The following is a 20630-nucleotide window of genomic DNA, read 5'->3' on the forward strand; positions in this document are numbered from 1 at the left end:
TTCTCTCCTGCCCTTGTTCCTCTCCTGCCCTTGTTTCTCTCCTGCCCTTGTTTCTCTCCTGCCCTTGTCTCTCTCCTGCCCTTGTCTCTCTCCTGCCCTTGTTTCTCTCCTGTCCTTGTTTCTCTCCTGCCCTTGTTTCTCTTCTGCCCTTGTTTCTCTCCTGCCCTTGTTTCTCTCCTGCCCTTGTTTCTCTCCTGCCCTTGTTCCTCTCCCGCTCTTGTTCCTCTCCCGCTCTTGTTCCTCTCCCGCTCTTGTTCCTCTCCCGCCCTTGTTTCTCTCCCGCCCTTGTTTCTCTCCCGCCCTTGTTTCTCTCCCGCCCTTGTTTCTCTCCCGCCCTTGTTTCTCTCCCGCCCTAGTTCCTCTCCCGCCCTAGTTCCTCTCCTGCCCTAGTTCCTCTCCTGCCCTAGTTCCCCTCCTGCCCTAGTTCCTCTCCTGCCCTAGTTCCTCTCCTGCCCTAGTTCCTCTCCTGCCCTAGTTCCTCTCCTGCCCTAGTTCCTCTCCTGCCCTAGTTCCTCTCCTGCCCTAGTTCCTCTCCTGCCCTTGTTCCTCTCCTGCCCTTGTTCCTCTCCTGCCCTTGTTCCTCTCCTGCCCTTGTTCCTCTCCTGCCCTTGTTCCTCTCCTGCCCTTGTTCCTCTACTGCCCTTGTTTCTCTCCTGCCCTTGTTTCTCTCCTGCCCTTGTTTCTCTCCTGCCCTTGTTTCTCTCCTGCCCTTGTTCCTCTCCTGCCCTTGTTCCTCTCCTGCCCTTGTTCCTCTCCTGCCCTTGTTCCTCTCCTGCCCTTGTTTCTCTCCTGCCCTTGTTTCTCTCCTGCCCTTGTTTCTCTCCTGCCATTGTTTCTCTCCTGCCCTTGTTTCTCTCCTGCCCTTGTTTCTCGCCTGCCCTTGTTCCTCTCCTGCCCTTGTTCCTCTCCTGCCCTTGTTTCTCTCCTGCCCTTGTTTCTCTCCTGCCCTTGTTTCTCTCCTTCCCTTGTTTCTCTCCTGCCCTTGTTTCTCTCCTGCCCTTGTTCCTCTCCTGCCCTTGTTTCTCTCCTTCCCTTGTTTCTCTCCTTCCCTTGTTTCTCTCCTTCCCTTGTTTCTCTCCTGCCCTTGTTTCTCTCCTGCCCTTGTTTCTCTCCTTCCCTTGTTTCTCTCCTGCCCTTGTTTCTCTCCTGCCCTTGTTCTCTTCTTCCCTTGTTTCTCTCCTGCCCTTGTTTCTCTCCTGCCCTTGTTTCTCTCCTTCCCTTGTTTCTCTCCTTCCCTTGTTTCTCTCCTTCCCTTGTTTCTCTACTGCCCTTGTTTCTCTCCTGCCCTTGTTCCTCTCCTGCCCTTGTTCCTCTCCTGCCCTTGTTCCTCTCCTGCCCTTGTTTCTCTCCTTCCCTTGTTTCTCTCCTTCCCTTGTTTCTCTCCTTCCCTTGTTTCTCTCCTTCCCTTGTTTCTCTCCTGCCCTTGTTTCTCTCCTGCCCTTGTTCTCTTCTGCCCTTGTTTCTCTCCTTCCCTTGTTTCTCTCCTTCCCTTGTTCCTCTCCTGCCCTTGTTTCTCTCCTTCCCTTGTTTCTCTACTTCCCTTGTTTCTCTCCTGCCCTTGTTCCTCTCCTGCCCTTGTTCCTCTCCTGCCCTTGTTCCTCTCCTGCCCTTGTTTCTCTCCTGCCCTTGTTCCTCTCCTGCCCTTGTTTCTCTCCTGCCCTTGTTTCTCTCCTGCCCTTGTTTCTCTCCTGCCCTTGTTTCTCTCCTGCCCTTGTTTCTCTCCTGCCCTTGTTTCTCTCCTGCCCTTGTTCTTCTCCTGCCCTTGTTTCTCTCCTGCCCTTGTTTCTCTCCTGCCCTTGTTTCTCGCCTGCCCTTGTTTCTCGCCTGCCCTTGTTTCTCGCCTGCCCTTGTTCCTCTCCTGCCCTTGTTTCTCTCCTGCCCTTGTTTCTCTCCTGCCCTTGTTTCTCTCCTGCCCTTGTTTCTCTCCTGCCCTTGTTTCTCGCCTGCCCTTGTTTCTCTCCTGTCCTTGTTCCTCTCCTGCCCTTGTTTCTCGCCTGCCCTTGTTTCTCGCCTGCCCTTGTTTCTCGCCTGCCCTTGTTTCTCGCCTGCCCTTGTTTCTCGCCTGCCCTTGTTTCTCGCCTGCCCTTGTTTCTCGCCTGCCCTTGTTTCTCGCCTGCCCTTGTTCCTCTCCTGCCCTTGTTTCTCGCCTGCCCTTGTTTCTCTCCTGCCCTTGTTTCTCGCCTGCCCTTGTTTCTCTCCTGCCCTTGTTTCTCGCCTGCCCTTGTTTCTCTCCTGCCCTTGTTCCTCTCCTGCCCTTGTTTCTCGCCTGCCCTTGTTTCTCTCCTGCCCTTGTTTCTCGCCTGCCCTTGTTTCTCGCCTGCCCTTGTTTCTCGCCTGCCCTTGTTTCTCGCCTGCCCTTGTTTCTCGCCTGCCCTTGTTTCTCGCCTGCCCTTGTTGCTCTCCTGCCCTTATTGCTCTCCTGCCCTCGTTCTCTTCTGCCATTTTTGTATTGTTTCCTCACAATATTTCCACATGTCAGTGTCTTCTATTCTCTCTGATTTTCTATCGATTTATTTTCAGGTTTTCTAAGACCTGTGAGCCGGATGGTGCTGGTGGCTACAGGTGCACGGCTTGCCCCATCGGGTACACAGGACAATACTGCGAGAGGTCAGTACTAAGAAGGGTCCTTTTTCCTCCTGTGTACGGAGGGTCGGGTCTCCTGCTTCTGTCCGGTCACTTCCCTGCCATGTTATGTATAGTCAGATTGGTGGCACATGTCTGGCACGTTTGGTTATTCTCCCGATCTGGTGGAAATGTCCCCCTGTACCCGGCACACAGGAGGAGCAGTAGCACCAATAGTGCAGTCTCATCTTATGGTCTTATCTTCTGTGACAGGTGTGCTCCAGGATACACTGGCAACCCCAGCGTCCGTGGACAGAAGTGTGTCCCCGAGGGTAAGGAGGCATACTCAAGGGTGGATGAGAAAGCTGCTGCAATCAGTGTACAGTGCCGGGTGATCCATCAGCAACTTCTATTCCAGACCGACAATCAAACTTCATTGTCCGAATTTACCCTGAGAAGAAGTCAGTCACTGCAGGTAGTGAGACGAGTCTCCGGTGTCAGGGAAGTGGTGACCCCCCGTACTACTACTTCTGGTCACGAGAAGATGGGAGACCCCTTTCTACAATCACCCAGCTGCGGGAAAGAGGTAAAATAAAGCCAGAAACTGACATGTCCGGTACGTCACCCATGTCTGGTGTCTCCTGATATCGGGCCGGGCCGAGTCTCCTCGTGTGATGTCTCCTGATATCGGGCCGGGCAGAGTCTCCTCATGTGATGTCTCCTGATATCGGGCCGGGCAGAGTCTCCTCGCGTGATGTCTCCTGATATCGGGCCGGGCAGAGTCTCCTCGTGTGACGTCTTCTGATATCGGGCCGGGAAGAGTCTCCTCGTGTGATGTCTCCTGATATCGGGCCGGGCAGAGTCTTCTCATGTGATGTCTCCTGATATCGGGCCGGGCAGAGTCTCCTCGCGTGATGTCTCCTGATATCGGGCCGGGCAGAGTCTCCTCGTGTGATGTCTCCTGATATCGGGCCGGGCAGAGTCTCCTCGCGTGATGTCTCCTGATATCGGGCCGGGCAGAGTCTCCTCGTGTGATGTCTCCTGATATCGGGCGGGGCAGAGTCTCCTCGCGTGATGTCTCCTGATATCGGGCCGGGCAGTGTCTCCTCGTGTGATGTCTCCTGATATCAGGCCGGGCAGAGTCTCCTCGTGTGATGTCTCCTGATATCGGGCCGGGCAGAGTCTCCTCGTGTGATGTCTCCTGATATCGGGCCGGGCAGTGTCTCCTCGTGTGATGTCTCCTGATATCGGGCCGGGCAGAGTCTCCTCATGTGGGACATTATGGAGATTTAGTGCCCTCTCCTTATAATGAGAGATGTGTGTCTGACCACACACCGGTCCTCACCTGTCCTGTCCTCTCTCTCAGGTGAGATCCTGTACTTCCCTAACTTGCAGCCGTCAGATTCTGGCGTCTACATCTGCACCTGCCGAAACTACAACTACGTGAACACCAGCCGAGCCGAGATCATCGTCGACGGTGAGAGAAACCTCCTGTGTTCATGTGCTCACCTCAACTCTCCACAACTGGGCCATAATGTGTACTGTGCTGGCCCGTGCTCGCCACTGCCTTGTGCTCGCCACTGCCTTGTGCTCGCCACTGCCTTGTGCTCGCCACTGCCCCGTGCCCCGTGCTCGCCACCGCCCCGTGCTCGCCACTGCCTTGTGCTCGCCACTGCCCCGTGCTCGCCACCTCCTTGTGCTTGCCACTGCCCCGTGCTCGCCACCTCCTTGTGCTCACCACTGCCCCGTGCTCACCACTGCCCCGTGCTCGCCACTGCCCCGTGTTCACCACTGCCTTGTGCTCGCCACTGCCTTGTGCTCGCCACTGCCTTGTGCTCGCCACTGCCCCGTGCTCACCACTGCCCCGTGCTCGCCACTGCCTTGTGCTCACCACTGCCCCGTGCTCGCCACTGCCTTGTGCTCGCCACTGCCCCGTGCTCGCCACCTCCTTGTGCTCACCACTGCCCCGTGCTCGCCACCTCCTTGTGCTCACCACTGCCCCGTGCTCGCCACTGCCCCGTGCTTGTCCCATGCTCGCCACTGCCCTCTGCCCACTTTATACCCTGCTGCTCACTATATACCCTGCTGCTCACTATATACCGTGCTGCCCTCTGCCCACTATATACCCTGCTGGCCGCCTCTGTCATCCAGTGTTCTGCACATAACGCTGCCTTTCTTTGCTTTATGCCGCCATTCCCCGGACGCTCTGCACCCGGCAGCGCTGAGGTTTGTACCTTGCTTGTGTCTTTCTATCTTCCCTACAACTCCGGCCGTCGGGCTCGAGCTTCTGTGTGATGTCTCTGCTCCTCTGGCGTTTCCTCCTGCCGTACATTACCATCTGGTGCTGCCCTGTGCCCGCTGCCTGCTGGTGCCTGGTGGCTTGTTACACAACGGCGACTCCTTACACGGCGGCTCCTTACATGTTACATGGCGGCTCCTTACATGGCGGCTCCTTACATGGCGGCTCCTTACATGGCGGCTCCTTACACGGCGGCTCGTTACATGGCGGCTCCTTACACGGCGGCTCGTTACATGGCGGCTCCTTACACGGCAGCTCGTTACATGTTACACAGCGGCAACTCGTTACACGGCAGCTCATTACACAACGGTGGCTCCTTACACGGCGGCGACTCGTTACACGGCAGCTCATTACACAACGGTGGCTCCTTACACGGCGGCGCCTCGTTACACGGCAGCTCATTACACAACGGTGGCTCGTTACTCGTTACATGGCAGATCATTACACGACGGCGACACGTTACACGACGGCTTGTTACTCGGCGGCTCGTTACACAACGGTGACTCGTTACTCGGCGGCTCCTTACACAACGGTGGCTCGTTACACGACGGCTCCTTACACAACGGTGGCTCGTTACACGACGGCTCCTTACACAGCAGCTCGTTACACGGCGGCTCCTTACACAACGGCGGCTCGTTACACGGTGGCTCATTACTCGTTACACGGCAGCTCTTTACACGGCGGCTCATTACACAACGTCGACTCGTTACTCGTTATATTGCGGCAGCTTGTTACACGGTGGCTCATTACTCGTTACACGGCGGCTCATTACTCGTTACACGGCGGCTCGTTACACGGTGGCTCATTACGCAACATCGACTCGTTACTCGTTATACGGCGGCGGCTCGTTACACGGTGGCTCATTACACAACGGTGGCTCGTTACACGGTGGCTCATTACTCGTTACACGGCAGCTCTTTACACGGTGGCTCATTACACAACGTCGACTCGTTACTCGTTATATTGCGGCAGCTTGTTACACGGTGGCTCATTACTCGTTACATGGCAGCTCGTTACACAGCGGCTCGTTACATGGCAGCTCGTTACACGGCGGCTCGTTACACGGCGGCTCATTACACAGCGTCGACTCGTTACTCGTTATACGGCGGCGGCTCGTTACACGGTGGCTCATTACACAACGGTGGCTCGTTACACGGTGGCTCATTACTCGTTACACGGCAGCTCTTTACACGGTGGCTCATTACACAACGTCGACTCGTTACTCGTTATATTGCGGCAGCTTGTTACACGGTGGCTCATTACTCGTTACACGGCGGCTCGTTACACGGCGGCTCATTGCTCGTTACACGGCGGCTCATTACTCGTTACACGGCGGCTCTTTACACGGTGGCTCATTACACAACGTCGACTCGTTACTCGTTATACGGCGGCGGCTCGTTACACGGTGGCTCATTACTCGTTACACGACGGCTCGTTACACGGCGGCTCATTACTCGTTACACGGCGGCTCGTTACATGGCAGCTCGTTACATGGCGGCTCGTTACACGGCGGCTCATTACACAGCGTCGACTCATTACTCGTTATACGGCGGCGGCTCGTTACACGGTGGCTCATTGCTCGTTACACGGCAGCTTATTACACAACGGTGGCTCGTTACTCGTTACACGGCAGATCGTTACACGACGGCGACACGTTACACGGCAGCTCGTTACACGGTGGCTCGTTACACGGCGGCTCTTTACACGGCGGCTCTTTACACGGCGGCTCTTTACACGGTGGCTCTTTACACGGCAGATCGTTACACGGCGGCTCGTTACACGGCGGCTCATTACACAACGTCGACTCTTTACTCTTTATACGGCGGCGGCTCGTTACACGGTGGCTCATTACTCGTTACACGGCAGCTCATTACACAACGGTGGCTCGTTACTCGTTACACGGCAGCTCTTTACTCGGCGGCTCCTTACACAATGGTGGCTCGTTACACGGCAGCTCGTTACACGTTACACAGCAGCTCGTTAGTCGGCGGCTCCTTACAAGGCCGCGGCTCCTTACATGTTACATGGCGTCTCCCTGTTACACTGTGGCTCGTTACACGGCGGCTCCTTGTTACACGGTGGCGGCTCCTCGTCACACGGCGGCTCCTCATTACACGGCGGCTCCTCGTTACACAGCAGCACCTCGTTACACGGCGACTCCTCATTACACGGCGGCTCGTTACATAGCAGCGGCTCCTCGTTACACGGCGGCTCCTCGTTACACGGCGGCTCCTCGTTACACGGCGGCTCCTCGTTACACAGCGGCTCGTTACACGGCGGCTCTTTACACGCCGGCTTATCGTTACACAGCGGCTCGTTACACAGCGGCTCGTTACACGGCGGCTCCTCATTACACGGCGGCTCCTCGTTACACGGCAGCTCCTCGTTACACGGCGGCTCGTTACACGGCGGCTCCTCGTTACACGGCGGCTTCTCGTTACATGCCGGCTTATCGTTACACGACGGCTGCTCGTTACACGCCGGCTTATCGTTACACGGCAGCTCCTCGTTACACGGCGGCTCCTCGTTACATGGCGGCTCCTCGTTACATGGTGGCGGCTCGTTACACGGCGGCTCCTCGTTACACGGCGGCTCCTCGTTACACGGCTTATTGTTACACGGCAGCTCGTTACACGGCAGCGGCTCGTTACACGGCGGCTCGTTACACGGCGGCGGCTCGTTACACGACGGCTCGTTACACGCCGGCTTCTCGTTACACGGCGGCTCGTTACACGGCGGCTCCTCGTTACACGGCGGCTCGTTACACGGCGGCTCCTCGTTACACGGCGGCTCGTTACACGGCGGCTCCTCGTTACACGGCGGCTCGTTACACGGCGGCTCCTCGTTACACGGCGGCTCGTTACACGGCGACTCCTCGTTACACGGCGGCTCGTTACACGGCGGTTCCTCGTTACACGGCTCCTCGTTACACGGCGGCTCCTCGTTACACGGCGGCTCATTACACGGCGGCTCCTCGTTACACGGCGGCTTCTCGTTTACATCCCGGCTTATCGTTACACGGCGGCTGCTCGTTACACGCCGGCTTATCGTTACACGGCGGCTCCTCGTTACACGGCGGCTCCTCGTTACACGGCGGCTCCTCGTTACATGGCGGCTCCTCGTTACATGGTGGCGGCTCGTTACACGGCGGCTCCTCGTTACATGGCGGCTCCTCGTTACATGGTGGCGGCTCGTTACACGGCGGCTCCTCGTTACACGGCGGCTCCTCGTTACACGGCGGCTCGTTACACGGCGGCTCCTCGTTACACGGCGGCTCCTCGTTACACGGCGGCTCCTCGTTACACGGCGGCTCGTTACACGGCGGCTCCTCGTTACACGGCGGCTCGTTACACGGCGACTCCTCGTTACACGGCGGCTCGTTACACGGCGGTTCCTCGTTACACGGCTCCTCGTTACACGGCGGCTCCTCGTTACACGGCGGCTCATTACACGGCGGCTCCTCGTTACACGGCGGCTTCTCGTTTACATCCCGGCTTATCGTTACACGGCGGCTGCTCGTTACACGCCGGCTTATCGTTACACGGCGGCTCCTCGTTACACGGCGGCTCCTCGTTACACGGCGGCTCCTCGTTACATGGTGGCGGCTCGTTACACGGCGGCTCCTCGTTACATGGCGGCTCCTCGTTACATGGTGGCGGCTCGTTACACGGCGGCTCCTCGTTACACGGCGGCTCCTCGTTACACGGCGGCTCGTTACACGGCGGCTCCTCGTTACACGGCGGCTCGTTACACGGCGGCTCCTCGTTACACGGCGGCTCGTTACACGGCGGCTCGTTACACGCCGGCTTCTCGTTACTCGACGGCTTATCGTTACACGGCAGCTCGTTACACGGCAGCGGCTCGTTACACGCCGGCTCCTCGTTACACGGCGGCTCCTCGTTACACGGCGGCTCGTTACACGGCGGCTCGTTACACGCCGGCTTCTCGTTACACGGCGGCTTGTTACACGGCGGCTCGTTACACGGCGGCTCGTTACACGGTGGCTCTTTACACGCCGGCTTATCGTTACACGGCGGCTCGCTGGGTTGTGCTGGCAGTGGGTGATGGTGTCTGGCGGGTGACCTTGCTGATGTTGGTGTCTTCCAGCCGCTGCCGTCCGGCCCATTACTGTGACGGTGGAGGAGCAGAGGGTCCAGAGCGTCCGGCAGGGCTCAGACGTCACCTTCATATGTACAGCGAAGAGCACGGTGAGCAGAAGAGCTGATGGTATCCTGCTCTGTACAGCAGAGTGCGCAGAGGCCCTGATAGGGCGCAGAGGACCACAGGGAGACCGCTCGCCTGCTTTACCCTGTAGCTCCTCTTACTTGCCCTTTTGTCTACTCACTGCTGCTTGCTTCTTCCCTCAGTCCCCGGCTTACACCTTGGTGTGGACCAGTCAGAACAACGGGAAGTTGCCAGAGAGAGCGATGGACTTCAATGGCATCCTGACCATCCGAAATGTGCAGCCAGAAGACGCCGGCGCTTACCTCTGCACCGGATCCAACATGTTTGACATGGACGAGGGCAACGCCACCCTCTATGTGCAAGGTTGGTGAGCGCCACCACTAGAGTCCCTCCATCCGCTGCATGGTGCCTAGGACCCGCACCCTCCTTGCTTGCTCTCCCTGTAGGCGCCTGTACAGACTGGTGCCACTCGCCTCCACATTTAGGCTTTGTGCCCAGGCTGTTATGGCGTCTTCTTCTTCAGATTTCATCCTCTAGCTTGTGCATGCTGGAATGAAACCCTCCTCCGCTCCTCCTGTCAGCCATCCCTCCAGACTCCTCACTAATGTGATTGGAGGTTTATGCTGCCTGAGCCCAAGTTATACCAATAAGGAAGGCGACGTCCCTTCCCCGTGCTTTACCGCTCTGTGTCCTCTGCCCCACCCCCACACCATCCCCTTCTCCTGTGCTTTACCGCTCTGTGTCCTCTGCCCCACCCCCACACCATCCCCTTCTCCTGTGCTTTACCGCTCTGTGTCCTCTGCCCCACCCCCACACCATCCCCTTCTCCTGTGCTTTACCTCTCCATGTCCTCTGCCCCACCCCACACCATTCCCTTCCCCTGTGCTTTACCGCTCCGTGTCCTCTGCTCCGCCCCGCACCATCCCCTTCCCCTGTGCTTTACCGCTCCGTGTCTTCTGCCCCGCACCATCCCCTTCCCCTATGCTTTACCGTTCCGTGTCCTCTGCCCCACCCCTCACCATCCTCTTCCCCCGTGCTTTACCGCTCCGTGTCCTCTTCCCCGCCCCGCACCATCCCCTTCCCCTGTGCTTTACCGCTCCGTGTCCTCTTCCCCGCCCCGCACCATCCCCTTCCCCTATGCTTTACCGTTCCGTGTCCTCTGCCCCACCCCTCACCATCCCCTTCCCCCGTGCTTTACCGCTCCGTGTCCTCTGCCCCGCACCATCCCCTTCCCCTATGCTTTACCGCTCCTTGTCCTCTGCCCCACCCCTCACCATCCCCTTCCCCCGTGCTTTACCGCTCCGTGTCCTCTGCCCCGCACCATCCCCTTCCCCTATGCTTTACCGCTCCGTGTCCTCTGCCCCACCCCTCACCATCCCCTTCCCCCATGCTTTACCGCTCCATTTCCTCTGCCCCGCCCCGCACTATCCCCTTCCCCTGTGCATTACCCCTCCATGTCCTCTTCCCCACCCCGCACCATCTCCTTCCCCCATGCTTTACTGCTCCGTGTCCTCTGCCCCGCCCCATCCCCTTCCTCTGTGCTTTACTGCTCCGTGTCCTCTGCCCCGCACCATCCCCTTCCCCTGTGCTTTACCGCTCCGTGTCCTCTGCCCCGCACCATCCCCTTCCCCTGTGCTTTAACGCTCAGTGTCCTCTGCCCCGCACCATCCCCTTCCCCTGTGCTTTACCGCTCCGTGTCCTCTGCCCCGCACCATCCCCTTCCCCTGTGCTTTACCGCTCCGTGTCCTCTGCCCCACCCCTCACCATCCCCTTCCCCTGTGCTTTACCGCTCCGTGTCCTCTGCCCCGCACCATCCCCTTCCCCTGTGCTTTACCGCTCCTTGTCCTCTGCCCCACACCATCTCCTTCCCCTGTGCTTTACTGCTCCGTGTCCTCTGCCACGCCCCACACCATCCCCTTCCCCTGTGCTTTACCGCTCCGTGTCCTCTGCCCCACCCCTCACCATCCCCTTCCCCTGTGCTTTACCGCTCCGTGTCCTCTGCCCCGCACCATCCCCTTCCCCTGTGCTTTACCGCTCCTTGTCCTCTGCCCCACACCATCTCCTTCCCCTGTGCTTTACTGCTCCGTGTCCTCTGCCACGCCCCACACCATCCCCTTCCCCTGTGCTTTACCGCTCCGTGTCCTCTGCCCCGCACCATCCCCTTCCCCTGTGCTTTACCGCTCCGTGTCCTCTGCCACGCCCCGCACCATCCCCTTCCCCTGTGCTTTACCTCTCCGTGTCCTCTGCCACGCCCCGCACCATCCCCTTCCCCTGTGCTTTACCGCTCCGTGTCCTCTGCCACGCCCCGCACCATCCCCTTCCCCTGTGCTTTACCGCTCCGTGTCCTCTGTCCCACCCCGCACCATCCCCTTCCCCTGTGCTTTACCGCTCCGTGTCCTCTGTCCCACCCCGCACCATCCCCTTCCCCTGTGCTTTACCGCTCTGTGTCCTCTGCCCCGCACCATCCCCTTCCCCTGTGCTTTACCGCTCCGTGTCCTCTGCCACGCCCCGCACCATCCCCTTCCCCTGTGCTTTACCGCTCCGTGTCCTCTGCCACGCCCCGCACCATCCCCTTCCCCTGTTCTTTACCGCTCCGTGTCCTCTGCCACGCCCCGCACCATCCCCTTCCCCTGTGCTTTACCGCTCCGTGTCCTCTGCCACGCCCCGCACCATCCCCTTCCCCTGTGCTTTACCGCTCCGTGTCCTCTGCCCCGCACCATCCCCTTCCCCTGTGCTTTACCGCTCCGTGTCCTCTGCCACGCCCCGCACCATCCCCTTCCCCTGTGCTTTACCGCTCCGTGTCCTCTGTCCCACCCCGCACCATCCCCTTCCCCTGTGCTTTACCGCTCTGTGTCCTCTGCCCCGCACCATCCCCTTCCCCTGTGATTTACCGCTCCGTGTCCTCTGCCACGCCCCGCACCATCCCCTTCCCCTGTGCTTTACCGCTCTGTGTCCTCTGCCCCGCACCATCCCCTTCCCCTGTTCTTTACCGCTCCGTGTCCTCTGTCCCACCCCGCACCATCCCCTTCCCCTGTTCTTTACCGCTCCGTGTCCTCTGTCCCACCCCGCACCATCCCCTTCCCCTGTTCTTTACCGCTCCGTGTCCTCTGCCACTCCCCGCACCATCCCCTTCCCCTGTGCTTTACCGCTCCGTGTCCTCTGTCCCACCCCGCACCATCCCCTTCCCCTGTGCTTTACCGCTCTGTGTCCTCTGCCCCGCACCATCCCCTTCCCCTGTGATTTATCGCTCCGTGTCCTCTGCCACGCCCCGCACCATCCCCTTCCCCTGTGCTTTACCGCTATGTGTCCTCTGCCCCGCACCATCCCCTTCCCCTGTTCTTTACCGCTCTGTGTCCTCTGTCCCACCCCGCACCATCCCCTTCCCCTGTTCTTTACCGCTCCGTGTCCTCTGTCCCACCCCGCACCATCCCCTTCCCCTGTGCTTTACCGCTCCGTGTCCTCCGCCCCGCACCATCCCCTTCCTCTGTGCTTTACCGCTCTGTGTCCTCTGCCCCGCACCATCCCCTTCCCCTGTGATTTACCGCTCCGTGTCCTCTGCCACGCCCCGCACCATCCCCTTCCCCTGTGCTTTACCGCTCTGTGTCCTCTGCCCCGCACCATCCCCTTCCCCTGTTCTTTACCGCTCCGTGTCCTCTGTCCCACCCCGCACCATCCCCTTCCCCTGTGCTTTACCGCTCCGTGTCCTCTGCCCCGCACCATCCCCTTCCTTTGTTCTTTACCGCTCCGTGTCCTCTGCCACTCCCCGCACCACTATAACTTTTGGTCTTTAATCACTTTTTTTTTATATAAAATGTTTATTTATTTTTTTAATTTGACCTGAATATTAAATAATGGTACTGCGGAGCGCTCGCTCTGCCTGTGTTGGGCAGTGCTCAGGGTGAGTAAGAAGGGAAACTGTTTAGTTGCCAAGGGCCATTCTAACCAAGATGGCTGATTGCGGGACCCTGTGCAGCGTCTTTAGAACCTGCACTGATAATGCCAGTTCTTCTCCTCCTTCAGACTCCTCTGTCCTTCTCCAGACTCCTCTGTCCTTCTCCTCTGTCCTTCTCCTCCTCCAGACTCCTCTGTCCTTCTCCTCCTCCAGACTCCTCTGTCCTTCTCCTCCTCCAGACTCCTCTGTCCTTCTCCTCCTCCAGACTCCTCTGTCCTTCTCCTCCCCCAGACTCCTCTGTCCTTCTCCTCCCCCAGACTCCTCTGTCCTTCTCCTCCTCCAGACTCCTCTGTCCTTCTCCTCCTCCAGACTCCTCTGTCCTTCTCCTCCCCCAGACTCCTCTATCCTTCTCCTCCTCCAGACTCCTCTGTCCTTCTCCTCCTCCAGACTCCTCTGTCCTTCTCCTCCCCCATACTCCTCTGTCCTTCTCCTCCTCCAGACTCCTCTGTCCTTCTCCTCCTCCAGACTCCTCTGTCCTTCTCCTCCTCCAGACTCCTCCGTCCTTCTCCTCCCCCAGACTCCTCTGTCCTTCTCCTCCCCCAAACTCCTCTGTCCTTCTCCTCCTCCAGACTCCTCTATCCTTCTCCTCCTCCAGACTCCTCTGACCTTCTCCTCCTCCAGACTCCTCTGACCTTCTCCTCCTCCAGACTCCTCTGTTCTTCTCCTCCTCCAGACTCCTCTGTCCTTCTCCTCCTCCAGACTCCTCTGTCCTTCTCCTCCTCCAGACTCCTCTGTCCTTCTCCTCCTCCAGACTCCTCTGTCCTTCTCCTCCCCCAGACTCCTCTGTCCTTCTCCTCCCCCAGACTCCTCTGTCCTTCTCCTCCCCCAGACTCCTCTGTCCTTCTCCTCCTCCAGACTCCTCTGTCCTTCTCCTCCTCCAGACTCCTCTATTCTTCTCCTCCTCCAGACTCCTCTGTCCTTCTCCTCCTCCAGACTCCTCTGTCCTTCTCCTCCCCTAGACTCCTCTGTCCTTCTCCTCCCCCAGACTCCTCTGTCCTTCTCCTCCTCCAGACTCCTCTGTCCTTCTCCTCCTCCAGACTCCTCTGTCCTTCTCCTCCTCCAGACTCCTCTGTCTTCCTCCTCCTCCAGACTCCTCTGTTCTTCTCCTCCTCCAGACTCCTCTGTCCTTCTCCTCCTCCAGACTCCTCTGTCATCCTCCAGACTCCTCTGTCCTCCTCCAGACTCCTCTGTCCTTCTCCTCCTGACTCCTCTGTCCTTCTCCTCCTCCAGACTCCTCTGTCCTTCTCCTCCTCCAGACTCCTCTGTCCTTCTCCTCCCCCAGACTCCTCTGTCCTTCTCCTCCCCCAGACTCCTCTGTCCTTCTCCTCCCCCAGACTCCTCTGTCCTTCTCCTCCTCCAGACTCCTCTGTCCTTCTCCTCCTCCAGACTCCTCTGTCCTTCTCCTCCTCCAGACTCCTCTGTCCTTCTCCTCCTCCAGACTCCTGTCTTCCTCCAGACTCCTCTGTCCTTCTCCTCCCCCAGACTCCTCTGTCTTCCTCCTCCTCCAGACTCCTCTGTTCTTCTCCTCCTCCAGACTCCTCTGTCCTTCTCCTCCTCCAGACTCCTCTGTTCTTCTCCTCCTCCAGACTCCTCTGTTCTTCTCCTCCTCCAGACTCCTCTGTGCTTCTCCTCCTCCAGACTCCTCTGTCCTTCTCCTCCTCCAGACTCCTCTGTTCTTCTCCTCCTCCAGACTCCTCTGTTCTTCTCCTCCTCCAGACTCCTCTGTTCTTCTCCTCCTCCAGACTCCTCTGTGCTTCTCCTCCTCCAGACTCCTCTGTGCTTCTCCTCCTCCAGACTCCTCTGTGCTTCTCCTCCTCCAGACTCCTCTGTGCTTCTCCTCCTCCAGACTCCTCTGTGCTTCTCCTCCTCCAGACTCCTCTGTCCTTCTCCTCCTCCAGACTCCTCTGTCCTTCTCCTCCTCCAGACTCCTCTGTCCTTCTCCTCCTCCAGACTCCTCTGTCCTTCTCCTCCTCCAGACTCCTCTGTCCTTCTCCTCCTCCAGACTCCTCTGTCCTTCTCCTCCTCCAGACTCCTCTGTCCTTCTCCTCCTCCAGACTCCTCTGTCCTTCTCCTCCTCCAGACTCCTCTGTCCTTCTCCTCCTCCAGACTCCTCTGTGCTTCTCCTCCTCCAGACTCCTCTGTGCTTCTCCTCCTCCAGACTCCTCTGTCCTTCTCCTCCTCCAGACTCCTCTGTCCTTCTCCTCCTCCAGACTCCTCTGTCCTTCTCCTCCCCCAGACTCCTCTGTCCTTCTCCTCCCCCAGACTCCTCTGTCTTCCTCCTCCTCCAGACTCCTCTGTCTTCCTCCTCCTCCAGACTCCTCTGTCTTCCTCCTCCTCCAGACTCCTCTGTTCTTCTCCTCCTCCAGACTCCTCTGTTCTTCTCCTCCTCCAGACTCCTCTGTTCTTCTCCTCCTCCAGACTCCTCTGTTCTTCTCCTCCTCCAGACTCCTCTGTTCTTCTCCTCCTCCAGACTCCTCTGTTCTTCTCCTCCTCCAGACTCCTCTGTGCTTCTCCTCCTCCAGACTCCTCTGTTCTTCTCCTCCTCCAGACTCCTCTGTTCTTCTCCTCCTCCAGACTCCTCTGTCCTTCTCCTCCTCCAGACTCCTCTGTCCTTCTCCTCCCCCAGACTCCTCTGTCCTTCTCCTCCCCCAGACTCCTCTGTCTTCCTCCTCCTCCAGACTCCTCTGTTCTTCTCCTCCTCCAGACTCCTCTGTTCTTCTCCTCCTCCAGACTCCTCTGTCCTTCTCCTCCTCCAGACTCCTCTGTTCTTCTCCTCCTCCAGACTCCTCTGTTCTTCTCCTCCTCCAGACTCCTCTGTTCTTCTCCTCCTCCAGATTCCTCTGTTCTTCTCCTCCTCCAGACTCCTCTGTTCTTCTCCTCCTCCAGACTCCTCTGTCCTTCTCCTCCTCCAGACTCCTCTGTCCTTCTCCTCCTCCAGACTCCTCTGTCCTTCTCCTCCTCCAGACTCCTCTGTCTTCCTCCTCCTCCAGACTCCTCTGTGCTTCTCCTCCTCCAGACTCCTCTGTGCTTCTCCTCCTCCAGACTCCTCTGTGCTTCTCCTCCTCCAGACTCCTCTGTGCTTCTCCTCCTCCAGACTCCTCTGTGCTTCTCCTCCTCCAGACTCCTCTGTGCTTCTCCTCCTCCAGACTCCTCTGTGCTTCTCCTCCTCCAGACTCCTCTGTGCTTCTCCTCCTCCAGACTCCTCTGTTCTTCTCCTCCTCCAGACTCCTCTGTCCTTCTCCTCCTCCAGACTCCTCTGTCCTTCTCCTCCTCCAGACTCCTCTGTCCTTCTCCTCCTCCAGACTCCTCTGTCCTTCTCCTCTTCCAGACTCCTCTGTCCTTCTCCTCCTCCAGACTCCTCTGTTCTTCTCCTCCTCCAGACTCCTCTGTGCTTCTCCTCCTCCAGACTCCTCTGTGCTTCTCCTCCTCCAGACTCCTCTGTTCTTCTCCTCCTCCAGACTCCTCTGTTCTTCTCCTCCTCCAGACTCCTCTGTGCTTCTCCTCCTCCAGACTCCTCTGTTCTTCTCCTCCTCCAGACTCCTCTGTGCTTCTCCTCCTCCAGACTCCTCTGTGCTTCTCCTCCTCCAGACTCCTCTGTCTTCCTCCTCCTCCAGACTCCTCTGTCTTCCTCCAGACTCCTCTGTCCTTCTCCTCCTCCAGACTCCTCTGTTCTTCTCCTCCTCCAGACTCCTCTGTCCTTCTCCTCCTCCAGACTCCTCTGTCTTCCTCCTCCTCCAGACTCCTCTGTCCTTCTCCTCCTCCAGACTCCTCTGTCCTTCTCCTTCTCCAGACTCCTCTGTCCTTCTCCTCCTCCAGACTCCTCTGTCCTTCTCCTCCTCCAGACTCCTCTGTCCTTCTCCTCCTCCAGACTCCTCTGTCCTTCTCCTCCTCCAGACTCCTCTGTCCTTCTCCGGTGGGCTCTGCTCTGGGGCGGCGGCGTCCTTGCTGCACTGCAGTCTGCTCCATCGGTGGCAGTCAGGCTTCAGTTTAAGCCTCGGTCTGGGGAGAGCTGCGCCTCCTCCGTCTCTGCAGACTATTCCTCCCACTAAAGCTGGTTTTATCCACAGAGACCTCCCACACCCAGATGTTCTATGGACCCTACGAGACCATTGAAGGACACAGACCATGTAAGTTGGCATGGAGTGGTCTTGCCCGTTGAGCATCTGCTGCATGCCAATCCACACCGCCAGCTCCGCCGCCCTGCGTGCAACCTCATCTCCATGTGCAGGCGCGGGGTCTGCGGTCATGCTAACCCCTGCGCTTCCTTCCATACATTGCCTTCTCCATCCTCATGGCCAGAGCTGACGGACATATATGTTCCCCTCTGGGAGCTCGCGGCCCGTGTGTAGACTGAGCGTCTCCTCCCGCATACTCTTGTGTAATCTGTTCTCCACCACCTTGTAGCGGGCGCAGGGCTCCCCCCAGTGGCGGTCATTGAGCCCCGGCAGCTGAGTGTCCAGCAGGGTCAGCCGGCAGAGTTCCGCTGCACAGCGACTGGGACCCCGACACCGACTGTGGAGTGGACTGGTGAGTACGCACAGCGAGCGGATGATAGAGGAGATGCAGCTGACGGGGAGCTCACTGTGTGTCCTGCACCCCCTGCAGGTGGTCATAATGGAGGCATCTCATCCAGAGCCAGTGTCCATCGAGGTGTCCTGCGCTTCTCATCCACCCAGCTCTCCGATGAGGGCCACTACACCTGCCGGGTGCACAACAGCTTTGGGCAACACGTGGCGAGGGCTGATCTGAGGGTTCATAGTGAGTATAAGTTCTGCTGTGTGTCCGCTACGGAGCGGTGAGGGGCCTCTTGCAAGCCAAAGGCGTCACGGACAAGGAGGTCCTACCAGTTAGGGGAAAAAGAAAGTCTCCAGGAGATCTTACTAATGTACCCCAATGAGCAGCAAATCTTGTAAAATGTTTCCTCCCCTCCCACCAGAAGCCTGAATATTGATATTTATCAGCCATGTAATAAGATGTCCCTGTGCGTTACACAGCCGAGATAAAGGGGGGTAACATAGCTGCTTCTGAAGGGTGAATTCATGCAAGGATTAAGCTGCTTCTAAAGGGTTAATTCAGAGAAGGATACAGCTGGTTCTAATGGATTAGTCTCCTAGAGAAAGATTCAGCTGCTTCTAAAAGGTTAAGATTCTAGAGGAGGATACAGCGGCTTCTAAAGGGTTAATTCAGAGAAGGATACAGCTGGTTCTAATGGATTAGTCTCCTAGAGAAAGATTCAGCCGCTTCTAAAAGGTTAAGATTCTAGAGGAGGATACAGCGGCTTCTAAAGGGTTAATTCAGAGAAGGATACAGCTGGTTCTAATGGATTAGTCTCCTAGAGAAAGATTCAGCTGCTTCTAAAAGGTTAAGATTCTAGAGGAGGATACAGCGGCTTCTAAAGGGTTAATTCAGAGAAGGATACAGCTGGTTCTAATGGATTAGTCTCCTAGAGAAAGATTCAGCCGCTTCTAAAAGGTTAAGATTTTAGAGGAGGATACAGCTGCTTCTAAAGGGTTAATTCAGAGAAGAATACAGCTGCTTCTAATGGATTAGTCTCCTAGAGAAAGATTCAGCCGCTTCTAAAAGGTTAAGATTCTAGAGGAGGATACAGCTGCTTCTACAGGATGAATCTTTTAGAGGAGGATGCGGCTACTTTTAAAAGGTGAATCTAAAGAAGGATACAGCTGCTTTTAATGGGTTAAGCTAGATAAAGATACAGCTGCTTCTCAAGAGTGATTCTAAAGAAGAATAAAGTTGCTTCTAAAGGGTTAATCTAGAGGATGATACAACTGCTTCTAAAGGGTGAATCCAAAGAATCATTCAGCTGTTTATAATGGGTTAAGCTAGATAACGATACAGTTGCTTCTCAAGGGTAACTATATAGAAGGATGCAGCTGCTTCAAAAGGGTGAAACTTTTAGAGGAGGATACAGCTGTTTTTGAAGGGTTAATCTCTAGAAAAGGATATAGCTGCTTCTAAATGGCTTATCTTCTAGAGGAGTATACAGCTGCTTCCAAAGGGGTTCATATTTTAGAAGAGGACAAAGCTTCTTGTAGAGGGTGATCTAAGTCCCTTGCTACATACACAGACACCGAGAAGACGTCGTGACAGCATTGACCTAGTTGCAGCTTCTTCTCCATAATACACAGGAGTCCATCTTACATCTCCTTATAGAAGTACATCCAGTATAATGTATTTGTTTTTTAGCTTTCCTAATTAATTATATATTGAGATTATTTTTAGAACTTGGTCTCCTTTGGCTTCTTGATGTTTCTTGGTCTCCTTTGGCTTCATGATGTTTCTTGGTCTCCTTTGGCTTCATGATGTTTCTTGGTCTCCTTTGGCTTCATGATGTTTCTTGGTCTCCTTTGGCTTCATGATGTTTCTTGGTCTCCTTTGGCTTCATGATGTCTCTTGGTCTCCTTTGGCTTCATGATGTTTCTTGGTCTCCTTTGGCTTCATGATGTTTCTTGGTCTCCTTTGGCTTCATGATGTTTCTTGGTCTCCTTTGGCTTCATGATGTTTCTTGGTCTCCTTTGGCTTCATGATGTTTCTTGGTCTCCTTTGGCTTCATGATGTTTCTTGGTCTCCTTTGGCTTCATGATGTTTCTTAGTCTCCTTTGGCTTCATGATGTTTCTTGGTCTCCTTTGGCTTCATGATGTCTCTTGGTCTCCTTTGACTTCATGATGTTTCTTGGTCCTCTTTAAGTTTAGCTGCTTATTTGGATCCGTTTTTTGAGTACACAACTTGCACTGAATCTGATGGGAAAGGCTGTGACATCTCATCTACTCACAGGTGGAAACCTGCCTGATGTCCAGGTGAGCCCCGAGAGGACGGAGGTCAGAGAAGGTGACACGGCACGGCTGTACTGCCGAGCGCTCGGAAGCCCCACTCCAACAATCTCCTGGAGGAAGCAAGATGGTATCCTTCCCCCTCAGGTGAGATGAGCTGTAGGTCTCTATATGCTAAAAGGATGCGACCGCCTGCAGAATCTGGTGACACTTTACAGGATCAGGACCTGCAGCCGTCACGCAATCCACAAGGTCTCCGTCCTGCCGCCTCATGTTTCTTGCATGATCAGCACTGCTCCCTATGGTTTACTCCCTCTCACTTTCTGTCCCCCCTGTCTCTCTCTATCTCTCTCTCTCGGCCATCCGTCTGCTCAGGCCCTCACCTCTCTTGGCTTCCTTCACTTTCGAAGCAGCAGCCTGGAAGCTATCCAGAGGCGGATTCAGGAGCTGCAGGTATCATATATAACCATCCGAAGCCATAGACACAGCCGGGACAGCCATGAGTGACCCTACATCACTGTACACTGCCCCGAACATGAGCGATGACCTATAACAACTCCATGTGTGACCCTACATCACTGTACACTGCCCCGAACATGAGAGATGACCCATAACAACTCCATGTGTGACCCTACATCACTGTACACTGCCCCGAACATGAGCGATGACCTATAACAACTCCATGTGTGACCCTACATCACTGTACACAGCCCCGAACACGAGCGATGACCTATAACAACTCCATGAGTGACCCTACATCACTGTACACTGCCCCGAACATGAGCAATGACCTATAACAACTCCATGAGTGACCCTACATCACTGTACACTGCCCCGAACATG

The 20630-nt window shown here is 56.7% G+C and overlaps 1 protein-coding gene across 15 annotated transcripts in view; it reads left to right on the plus strand.

Annotated features, from left to right (window-relative positions):
* The window catches only part of HSPG2 (heparan sulfate proteoglycan 2), a 456402-nt gene that overhangs the window by 264314 nt on the left and 171458 nt on the right, over positions 1-20630 (plus strand). For 8 of the 15 annotated variants that reach the window (XM_073656045.1, XM_073656041.1, XM_073656043.1 and 5 more), the window contains 11 exons: positions 2521-2607; positions 2836-2894; positions 2981-3148; positions 3929-4039; positions 8969-9069; positions 9229-9409; positions 17066-17125; positions 17403-17525; positions 17604-17756; positions 19792-19934; positions 20163-20240. In XM_073656045.1, coding sequence (XP_073512146.1) covers positions 2521-2607; positions 2836-2894; positions 2981-3148; positions 3929-4039; positions 8969-9069; positions 9229-9409; positions 17066-17125; positions 17403-17525; positions 17604-17756; positions 19792-19934; positions 20163-20240 — 1264 coding nt within the window. The remainder of the gene's footprint in view (positions 1-2520; positions 2608-2835; positions 2895-2980; positions 3149-3928; positions 4040-8968; positions 9070-9228; positions 9410-17065; positions 17126-17402; positions 17526-17603; positions 17757-19791; positions 19935-20162; positions 20241-20630) is intronic. The other 7 variants (XM_073656048.1, XM_073656049.1, XM_073656054.1 and 4 more) reach the window with 3 other exon arrangements.

The sequence above is a fragment of the Phyllobates terribilis genome, unplaced genomic scaffold (assembly GCF_046119375.1).
Source record: "Phyllobates terribilis strain yellow unplaced genomic scaffold, ASM4611937v1 Scaffold_12__6_contigs__length_324123572, whole genome shotgun sequence".
Taxonomy (NCBI): Eukaryota; Metazoa; Chordata; class Amphibia; order Anura; family Dendrobatidae; genus Phyllobates; species Phyllobates terribilis.